Raw genomic sequence first — 11,754 nt, 5'->3', positions numbered from 1 at the left:
GGATCCACCAACTTCAGCCCCTTCGAGCCAATGGAAAACATAAGAAAATAGGTGAGGGAAGGAAGAGGGGAAGAGGGGGTAAAATTGAGAGAAGGCATGACTCTGATTAAAGATGCGTTATACACATAAATGGATATTACAATGTGACCCCCTTGCAAAACCATTTAAAGATTACAAAATAAAAAATAGAGAAAATATACACACATCTGAAAAAAATACTAAAGAGAATAAAAAAGAGGCAATGAGAAAAAATTTGCAAAATTCATCTGATTAAGGAACTTCATCCAAAATAAAAAAAGAACCTTTAAAATACAAGAAAATAATCCCAACTTAAAAATGGATAATATTCCTGATCCTCATCAAAGAAAATGTAAGATGGGATACAGAAAGACGCTCAGCCTGTTTAATGGTTTTAAAGAATTCCAAGTTCAAGCAGCAATGATACTACGGTATACACATAGTAACTTTTTTTTTTAGGTCTGATGATACCAAATGCTGGCAAAAACAGGACATCGCATTCATCGCAGGTGGAGATCAAAGTGATGCCAACACTCTGGTGATTGTTTGGCAGTTTCTTACAAAGAAAAATACAGTCTTGTCATGTATTCCCATACACTCCTAGATTTTCACCCAAGTAAGATGAAAACCTGTATCCACACAACCATGCACTGAAATGCTTATTCATCGATTCAGAAGATCACAGTTCAAGGTGATGCTTCAGTCCTCACAAGTTACCAAAACTCATCTCAACTAATACGCCACTTCATGCTTATTTGTTGCTAACTTCCACACCTGTGATCCCAGCTACTCAGGAAGCACAGGTAAGAAGGATCATGGTTAAGGTTGGCCCTAGGCAAAAACTCAAAGACCCTGAAAAATGTAACTGAAGCTAAAAGAGGGACATGGCAAATGAGTTCAAAGTTCAGAACTGCCAAACATGTATATGTGTGCCCTTCAAAAGATGGATAACCAAACTGTACAAGAAATTCACACAATGAAATTAGTGATGAAAAGAAATGCACTATCAACCAAAAGGGCAAGGTATGGTGGCTTATGCCTGTAAATTTAATCTGGAGGCAGAGATTGGGCTAATAAGGCTCAGGTCCAGCACAGGCAGAAAGTTTCATGAAAAAAGAACCATGTAACTGACAAATTACAGGACCCTTTGCAGGGAGAGGCAGCACTGAGCAGGAAGGGCAGATCTGGGATCTCCAGCTCAAAATAATTAAATTCTGCCCTATTGTTTTATGCTAGGATATACTCAACATCTTGCCCATCGAAATTTAGCCATGAAAAAAATTGGCTCTTGAAAATATGTATCTTGGGGGCTGGGAATGTGGCTTAGGTGGAGTGCTTGCCTAAGCATGCATGAAGCCCTGGGTTCAATTCCTCAGTACCACATAAACAGAAAAGGCCAGAAATGGTACTATGGCTCAAGTGGTAGAGTGCTAGCCTTGAGCACAGAGAGGCTCAGGGACAGAACCCAGGCCCTGATATATATATATATATATATATATATATATATATATATATATATATATATATGTATCAAAAAAAGTATCTCAAGCTGGAAATGTGGCTCCAAGTATTAAGGCACTTTCCTAGTAAGCACAACATTGAGATAAAACCCCAGTACCCACCCCAAATCATAGTAACAAATATTGCAAAATCTGAGGTAGACCCTAACTAATGAAAATATGGTCCATCCATAAATAAATGTTCAGTCATGCATTTAGTCAGAATGGATTCTTTCCCAACCCACCTTTTGTCAAGAAATTACTGAAATTCTCAAGCTTATACTTAAAACACTTTAAAAAAGAATTCATACTCCAAGAAGTAAGAATCTTTCAACTTTTATTTCTAGGATACATTCATTGAGAATCTTTTTGTTTCTTTACAATTTTTCCCCTAAGAGAAATGAATACAATAAAAATATAATCCAACTACCAGCAATGTTTGTAAGCAGAAAAGAATCTAAAATCTCTGGTGTGATAATATAGGATTCTTTAAAAAATATAAACTTCATACCAGAAATAAAGCCTGAATATTCTCTTTCTTTAAAAATATAATTTTTCCTTCTTTGCTCTTCCATGTAAATCTTATAATCAACCATTTACCTCTAAAGTCTATATTTAAACCAGCAATTATAACACTACAGCAGACTGTCCTGCTTGGTATCTTGCCTATCCTGTGAATCAAACTAACACCTGCAGGCCTTTCAAAAATGAGATGTCACTGGGTTATAGCAAGACTCATCAAGATATACTAATAAAAATTAGAAAAGGAAACCATTAGAAAACTGAAACCTACTTAACAAATTATATTTTATCCTACTTAGGAAATTAGAAAGGTATACAAAGCACTTTTGCAAACTGTAAAGCTCTAATGGAAAACTTTTTTTCATCTTTTTGACAAGAAAAGCTGCTGATTGGTACAGTGACTGTGAAAAGCATTTTTTTTCTGTAACTCTTACATTTAGGAGGGTTTATAAATTTCAAAGAGGCTGGAATCTGGATACAGGATCATACATAGACTGATTGCTTTGTAGTGAAATGTGACTCTTTTTCGCAATAGGGAATAAAGTCCGAGCAGCACGCGAATAGCTTTCTGTAGACCAAAACTTTGCACAAGACAGAAATCAGGACATTTGTCTCCAACCAGGAATAGTAGAAGTTAGACAGCTTTCCCCAAATTCTAATTCCACTATGCATAGCTCCATTTTTTTAAAGTACAATCCATTTTATAACAGCATTCTAAAACCTCACATAAATGGCCTGAGGATGGTTCCCTTATGAAGAGCAACAACAAAAGCCTATTTATAAACATGGGAACAACATACAAGAGCCGTACAGTGAAACCCTGCTACCTCCAAATGAACAGCACTAATCATTAACTTTATGGGTATTTTGTAGAACACAGGAAGCTAAGCAAAGGACTAAAACATTAGGTAACAAAAATGAAAGCTTCCTTGTTTGCTAAATAAGAGAAAGTTTTTTCCATGTCTCTTTCCAAAATGAGAAAGATCTATGAGGATAAACCTAGCACCAATCACCCATAAGATAGTCAATAGAACAGAAAACAAAGTTAAATACTGTAAGGATGTGTGAACTGCCAAGAGGATGGGTCTGGGCTGCCACATCACACCAAGGCTTCGCTATCAGCGGACAGGGAGGCATGCTGGAGAGGATGCCTCCAGGGCTCTAAGGCTCTCTCCCCAGGGGTTTCTCACTCATTCTCCTGTGGGGTCTGGGACCAGGCCAGCTTTGCCTGGGAATGGACTAACTGGCATTCCAATGATCTTTTGGCCCTCTGATGCACGTAATTCTTTCTTTCAGTGCCCTCTTTACCCAAGAGAATATTCAGGCCAATTTTTTTTTTATTCTTGCATTAGGAAATATAAACTAGCAATCTGGGATATCCCTAACTCTTGAGTGTTTTATGCTAGTACAAGGTACCTCAACTACCATTTACAGAAAAGTCAAATAAACCCATCTCACACTTTGATGAATCCAGAGTGTTAAAACTTAGCAATAATACATAATTTGCCAAGGTTTAACCACTGGACCTTAAACCAATTTCAATATTCATCATTAATATTGAATCAAACATGTCTGTGTTTCCCACATACAACAAAGATTCTTTAAAATATACATGTTTTTCAACCAATTTACTCCCTTTTACAATCAGATCTTCACGCTAACATTTAAAATATAAATCTAAATTGTCAATGAAAACAACAGTGGACTAAGAGACAGTATCATTTAAATGAAACAATGCAGAAAGTCATCATTAAACTCAGAAAATAAACACAAATGGATCCACTGGAAATCTGTTCTCGGGAACCCCACACAGAACAGACCCACTGTGACACTGGACAGCTTGTGCCTTTCACTTCTCATTCCATGATGGGTCTTGTTTTTCCTGTAACTCAATATCCTCACAGCAGCGACGGAGTACAAAGCCTGTTCTGCAATTAGTACATGTTCTCAACAATTATTCGTGCTCAAAATAGCCCAAAAATTGAGGAGCCCAAAAAAAAGAAGGACTCAGACCTTTGTCAACACACTATGCATTGTTATTAGATTAAGCCAATAAAATAGAAGAGTACAGGAAACTTTCTCCCAACAACTGTACATAGTGCCAATGACATCAATTTATTTTAATCAGATTTTGAAGAAAAATTCTGGATGATTACCAGAATTTGTATCACTTTCTTGGGGAAGTTAGCAATAAAACATTAAAGATGAATAATATTCATTTGAAGAATCTTTGGTAACAACTGTGTTTCTTCTACAATATAAAACTTCTTAAAACAATTGTCAAAATTAATTAATGAACATACAAAAAATAAATTAAGATACTATCCTTTTGGTTTTTTTATAAAATGCCCTTCGACCTGTTAACTTATACTGCCTGTGCATTTAAACACAGTATGTTTAACTTGTGAACATACAAAATGAGAGACTAATACCAGAAAGAAATTAGACAGTAATGAGAATCAATGACAAACATAACAATGACAACTGTTCTTAAGTAATTTATTTTTAAATTATAAGATTTACAATGTCTTGATTATGCAAAATATCAAAATGAAATTAAATCAAATCAAGAAACCAAAAGAGAAAAGAAAATTTAGTTTCCTTGAATATCAGTACTGAGACCATCTTCATAAGTATCTGACGTCCCAACTGCATCATATGTAAAAAGTATGCTAGCTTCATTCAGAAGGCTCACTGGCAGCTTTAATTTTTCATCTTCAACTTTTATCAACTATAATGTAATTTATTTCAAATCTTATTATACCTAGTATTTATACTGCAAAATCTCACATGTGCAATCAAATGTGAAACTGGGGCACAGCTTTTAGCCGCAGACAGAAATAATACATTGTATTCAGTACAGTAAAGTACATTATATTAACCAGAGCGTAGAGTTTAGTACACTTTATTGCAGGATTGATATTTCTTTCCCTCTGAACTGAACCAGTTGAGCTTCTGAGCAGAAACATTACTGCTGAGGATAGTAGGACTGCTGTGGGGGCTGAGGGAAGGAGTATGAAGGCTGCTGGGGTCCTGGGTATGGAGCCTGTCCAGGGCTCTGGTGGTACACTGGTGGATATGGCATGTTAAACCCGTATGTGTAGACATTATAGCCCATGGGCATGGGCATTTGGCAATACCTGGTGGGGAGAAGAAGCCAAAAACACTGGGTTAGTAAATCAAATACTTGAAATATATAATAACTACTCTGATTACTTTTTTTTTTTTTTTTTTTTTGGGTCCGGTCGTGGGGCCTGAACTCTGGGCCTGGGCGCTGTCCCTCAGCTCTTCAGCTCAAGGCTAGCACTCTACCACTTGAGCCACAGCACCACTTCCGGCTTTTTTCTTATGTGGTGCTGAGGAACTGAACTCAGGGCCTCGAGCATGCAAGGCAAGTGCTCTACCACTGAGCCACCTTTCCAGCCCCCTCTGATTACTTTTAAAAGCCATTTTTCTCTATTTACAATCTAGGTAACAATACAGAGAAAAGGAAACTATTTTCAAGGTACTTCTCAGAGAAAAACCATTCCTTTTCTCTCATTAATTAAAATGAAAGAATATTAAACATGACAAAACTAATACTCTAAATAGTTCCTGCTCTGTATGAGTCAATATTCACTATAATGCATACAGATGTACACCTGAATCATGACTTTGCAAGTGTACATATTAAGCAAAATTTAGAGCTTTTTTTTTTTTGTCAGTCCTGGGGCTTGAACTCAGGGCCTTAGCACTGTCCCAGCTTCTCTTGCTCAAAGCTAGCACTCTACCATTTGAGCCACAGCACCACTTCCGCTTTTTCTGTTTATGTGGTACAGAGAAATCAAACCCAGGGTTTCATGCATGCTAGGCAAGAACTCTACCACTAAGCCACATTCCCAGTCTCTTAGAGCATATATTAACAAAGGAAGTAAAGTTTTTATATAAATAAATAATTTTATTGTTATTAGGATGCTGTACAAAGGGGCTACCATTTCATAAGTCAGGCAATGAGTTCATTAATAATGTCACCCCAAGTATGTGTGAGGCATTCATGCATGGCTCATGCCTGTAATCCTAGCTACTCAGGAGACTGAGATCTGAGGCCTGCACTTCAGAGCTAGCCCAGGCAGGAAAGTCTTGTAAGACACTTATTTCCACTTATCTTCCAAAAAGTCAGAAGTGAAGTTATGGTTCAAATGGTAGAGCACTATCCTTGAGCAAAAAAGCTCAGGGAAAGCACCCAGGCCAAGTTCAAGCCCAAATCTGGCACAATAAAAAGTAAAAAATAGCCAGATGCTGGTGGCTCACACCTGTAATCTTAGCTACTCAGGAGGCTGAGATCTGAGGATCGAGGTTCAAAGCCAGCCCAGGCAGTAAAGTCCATGAGACTCTTATCTCCAATTAACCACCAGAACACCAGAAGCGGCACTGTGGCTCAAGTGGTAGAGCATTAGCCTCAAGCTGAAGAGCTCAGGAACAACAAGCCCCGAGTTCAAACCCCATTACTGAACAAAAAAAAAAGTAAAAACTTACCCTGGGGGGAAAAAAAATTACCCTGGCTGGGGATGTAAGTCAAGGGTAAAGGATTCGTCTAAAAATGTGGCCCCTGGGAACCTTACTTCATTGTTGGTGGGAGTGTACACTTGTTCAACCACTTTGGAAAGTAGTATGGAGGTTCCTCAAGACTCCACATAGAGCTCCCCTATGACCCAGCAATCCCACTTTTGGGCATTTACCCAATTGTTTACAAACAAGACCATACTAAAGCTACCAGTACAACTATGTTTATTGCAGCATTATTTACCATAGCTAAGATATGGAACCAACCCAGATGCCCCTCAGTAGATGAATGGATCAAGAAAATGTGGTATATATACACAATGGAATTCTATGCCATCAGAAAGAATGGCATTGCCCCATTTGTTAGGAAATGGAAAGACTTGGAAAAAATTATATTAAGTGAAGAAAGCCAAGCCCAAAGAAACATAGGTCCCATGGTTTCCCTTATTTGCAATATCTAGTATATGGATGAGTCAAGCAGAAGAGGTCAGATAAGGTGATGTTAGGAAAATGAACCCTAAGATATGTATTTAAATGTTTTTTTTCTCTTTTATGCATTTGTTTCTAACGCATTTATAAGACTATTTCTTTGTTGCTTTGTATGTCCCTCCCCCACAGTATACCCCCTGCTTTCACTGTATTTGATGTCGGTATAATTTGTGGGGGGGAAGGGGAAAAACAAGTCTTTTAAATAAGGATACAGGTGGACCCGTTGCAGCAATGAGAAGTACAAGTTGTCATGTCGAAACCGAACTTTACAACTTTGGGGGGGGGGGGAATGGGTCGGGGGGCGGGGGAAGGCTGGGAAGGGATGTGAAGGGTAAACAAAGGCTACAATGCTTGATAGGAAATGTACTCATTATCTTGCCCATGTAATTGTAACCCCTCTGTACAGTATGTTCACAATAAAAAAAAAATGTGGCCCTGGATTTGTCTTTTTTTTTTTTTAATTTTATTTTATTTTATTTGAGAGCATACTGTACAGAGGGGTTACAATTACATTGGCAGGATAATGCATACATTTCTTACCAAGCATTGCAGCCTCCTCCTTTGTTTACCCTTCACCTCCCTTCCCAGCCTCCCCCCTCCCCCCCCCACCCAATCATACCCCCCCCTCCCCCCCCCCCCACACCGACATTGTAAAGCTTGCTTTGGCTTTGACATGACATTTTGTAATTCTCCTTGTTGCAACAGGTCCACCTGAATCCTTAAACGACTTGTTTGTCCCCATCTCCTCCACATGTTATACTGACATCAAATAAAGTGAAAGCGGGGGTTACACTGTACGGGAGGGACATACAAAGCAACAAAGAAATAATCTTATAAATGCGTTAGAAACACATGCATGAAAGAAACGAAAACATTAAAATACATATTTAAGGGTTTGTTTTCCTAACATCACATTATCTGACCTTTTCCGCTTGACTCATACCTATACTAGATATTGCAAATAAGGGAAACCATGGGACCTATGTTTCTTTGGGCCTGGCTTACTTCACTTAATATAATTTTTTCCAAGCCTTTCCATTTCCTAACAAATGGGGAAATGACCCAACAACAAATCCTCAAAGAAACAACTGCCCAATAAATAAGTGGGCAAAAGACTTAAAGAGAAGCTTCTCTGAAGAAGAAAGAAGGATGGCCAATAGACACATGAAGAAATGTTCAACATCCCTAGCCATAAAAGAAATGCAAATCAAAACAACATTGAGATATCACCTCACTCCAGTTAGAACAGCAAAAATCAAGAACTCTAACAACAACAGATGCTGGAGGGGATGTGGACAGAAAGGAACCTTACTTCATTGTTGGTGGGAATGTAAACTTGTTCAACCACTTTGGAAAGCAGTATGGAGGTTCCTCAAAAGACTTCACATAGATCTCCCCTATGATCCAGCAATCGCACTTTTGGGCATTTACCCAAATGTATACAAACAAGACCACACTAAAGCTACCAGCACAACTATGTTTATTGCAGCATTATTTACCATAGCTAAGATATGGAACCAACCCAGAAGCCCCTCAGTAGATGAATGGATCAAGAAAATGTGGTATATATACACAATGGAATTCTATGCCTCCATCAGAATGGTTTTGTCTTTTTTTAAAAAGGCCCTGGATTCAATCAGTACCAAACACACACACACACACACACACACACACACACACACACACACACGAAAAAAAAAAAGAAATTGGCACACAAAAAAACTAACCTTTAAGTAATTCCCTAATGAGATCAATTACTCAATGGTTTGTTAAATTCCAAGATTTCACAGTACAAGTATGTAAACAAGGTTTTACCAATCTTGCCTCTAACTACTTATTACCTCAATAAAAGGGGACAAGGAAACAAATACTGAATTCTACATGAGAGAAATGTGTTTAATATCAATGCAAAAAACTGAAAGTGTACATTTTAAGAGCCTAGAAGATGGCTATTTAACTATTCAAGTGATTTCAATATTATTTTAATTTCCAGGTAAGCTGACCTTGTAGCTTATTCATCCATAAGGCCTTTTTAGAGAAGGGTTAACAATCCTGTCTTTAGAAAACAATATATAGACACCATAGCCGATATCCTGGAATGTGCTACGTGGTCCCCTTACCCGGGATATCCTGGATAGGTAGGATAGGGTGGTCCCTGGGCCTGAGGAGGAGGTGCTGAGCCAGAAGTCTGTGATGGAGCTGGTGCAGCAGTCCCCACCCCCACTGGAGGCGGAGCAGAAGCAGGAGGTGCTCGATTGGCTGGAAGCACAGGAGGTGGAGGCCGGGCTGGAGGCTGAGGCTTAGCAGGCTATAAAGAAAAAAATAGGCACTGACTACAAAACTTTCATGTGTCTCTCAAACTATTAAAACAAGTTATGGCATATGAGAAACTAACATCCAACCAAATATACTTCGAATCACCATTCTTAAATATTGGCTTATTACTCTAAAAATGTGTCAGAGTAGAAAAATAATTCTTCAATTTGTGATGGCCACCCTCTTCCTGATGCCTAAGATCTATAATTTGCTACTTCCACCAATGGTTGGACAACTGAAAGTAGCATCAAGGTATATGGTATATAGTTTTTTTTCTCCACCTAGTCCCTAAGCTTCTTTATGTAAAAAAAAAAACTCCAAATACCTGAAAACTTAAAAGAAAATTATAATAAAGCAATCATACATCTAATATGGAATTCTGTAACTATTAACACTATAATACTTCTTTCATATAGCTATCTCCACATATTTATCTATACATTTACAGATCCACTTGAAAGTTACAAACCTGACACCAGATTTCAGCACTCAAGTCACAATAAGAATACTGTTCTATAAAATCATTTAGCAATTATTCTCAGTATCACTAAATATCCACTCCAGATCCAACATTCTTTATCACAGATAAAGCTCTTGTGGCTGTTTTTATGAGCTAAACACAAATCACAATCTTTGCATTGTGCTTAATTAGAACAAATCTTTTAATTCTTTTAACCTAGAACACCTTATGTATATTAGAAAAGATCAACTCATGTTCTAGATTTAGCCAGCTGTTTGCTAACACCACAGTTTAACTTAATCACTTTACTTGCTATTAACAAAGCTATTCTAAAGGTTTGATTGGACTCAGCTTAGTTTTTCACAAGAATTCATGATACTGTATTCTACATATTGAAATGCATCCACCTGACCCAGGTGGTGACCACTAGAACCTCCAAAGGAAAACTCTTCTTCCTTTAGAGCAGGCAACTAATGTCGGCTTCCATCTTGCAAATATACTGGCAGTACTAACCGGCATGCTTCTTGGAGCTGGTGTTGGAGGAACTGTCGCATGTCCCCCTGCTGGAGAGGACTGATATGCAGGGGTAGGAATTGAAGGAGCACTAGGTTCTCTGGCAATGCTTTGCTGCAAATCCCTTTTTAAAGACAGAGTTATAAATACACAGAATATGGGGGAGAAAAAGTACATAAATACGAAGTCTGATTTTTTTTCACATGTAAAACAGATAATGGCCTCTAAATAATATTTTAGAAATACAGCACTTCTATTTTTTTTACAACATTCCTACTCATGACTAAAGCATAAATCATCTTTCTTTGTACAGCTTAACAAAATGAGGTTCTATTTTATTTCTGAAGATTACAACTAAAGATAAATATTTTTAGAGATCATAACTACTACTTAAGAACATGTTAAACTAGACAAGCATCCCTAAAAAACAGCTCATTATTTACAGACAAAAGATAAAAGAAAAAGACAAAAAAAAACTACTCAAAAAGTAACAGAAAACACAAGGCACCAGTGGCTCATGCCTATAATCTTAGCTACTCATGAAGTTAAGGATCTGAGGATCACAATTTGAAGCCAGCCTAGTCAGGAAAGTCCATGAAACTCTTACCTCCAATGAGCCACCAAAAGCCAGAGGTGGAACCGGGGCTCACGTTTTAGAGCAAAACAGCTGGGTATAACACTCAAGCCCTGAGTTCAAGCCCAATACCAGCACACATGCACGCATGCACACACACAAATTTAACAGAAACCACAACCATTTGATCATCTAGCTAATACACGAATCACTGTATGACATCAACATTTATACAAAACAATATGGCCAGGTATGTAATCCTAGCACTCAGGAGGTTAAGGCAGGAGGGATTTCAAGTTAGAGGACAGCTTGTGCTACAGTGAGACTCTATCTCAATAAACCAAGTAAATGAATTACTACCTACCCAACCCACCTCCTAAAAAACAACTGTTAGAGCACTGTTCAAGTAGTAGAATATGTGCTTGGCATGTACAAGGCCTGGGCTCAATGAAAGGAAGGAAGGAAGGAAGGAAGGAAGGAAGGAAGGAAGGAAATTGAGAAAGTTAACTATATCATGAAACTGCTATTCTAAGAAATGTATTACTGAGATATATTATGTCAAACTCAATTTGTTGCTAAGGTAACTTACAAAAGATAATGTTGTAAAGGCCATTCAAACAGTATTAAACATCAGGAGAAAATTTTAACTGTAATTATCCCCAAAATCTCATAAGGCCCTGTTACATCTAAAATACTATGCTCAAGTTCTCACTACATTATTGAACAAAGCAAGCACATGTCCCTGAATGCCTATACAGAACATCTGCCCTGATGTAACAATCCCAGCAATCTCAGCAACTCCTCACACCTACCACCTACAC

The 11,754-nt window shown here is 37.8% G+C and overlaps 1 protein-coding gene across 2 annotated transcripts in view; it reads right to left on the bottom strand.

The window, feature by feature from the left end:
- Positions 1–4,524: 4,524 nt before the first annotated feature.
- The window catches only part of Pdcd6ip (programmed cell death 6 interacting protein), a 60,284-nt gene continuing 53,054 nt past the window's right edge, over positions 4,525–11,754 (bottom strand). For both annotated transcript variants that reach the window (XM_070006562.1, XM_070006561.1), the window contains exons 16-18: positions 10,360–10,483; positions 9,191–9,378; positions 4,525–5,179 (exon numbers count right to left, since the gene is read on the bottom strand). In XM_070006562.1, the coding sequence (XP_069862663.1) occupies positions 5,008–5,179; positions 9,191–9,378; positions 10,360–10,483 (484 nt within the window). In that variant the 3' untranslated portion in view covers positions 4,525–5,007. The remainder of the gene's footprint in view (positions 5,180–9,190; positions 9,379–10,359; positions 10,484–11,754) is intronic.

The sequence above is a fragment of the Dipodomys merriami genome, unplaced genomic scaffold (assembly GCF_024711535.1).
Source record: "Dipodomys merriami isolate MVZ:Mamm:240054 unplaced genomic scaffold, mDipMer1.0.p SCAF_7, whole genome shotgun sequence".
Classification (NCBI taxonomy): domain Eukaryota; kingdom Metazoa; phylum Chordata; class Mammalia; order Rodentia; family Heteromyidae; genus Dipodomys; species Dipodomys merriami.
Note: the sequence above shows the minus strand (reverse complement) of the source record. Positions and strands in the feature narration are given on the sequence as shown.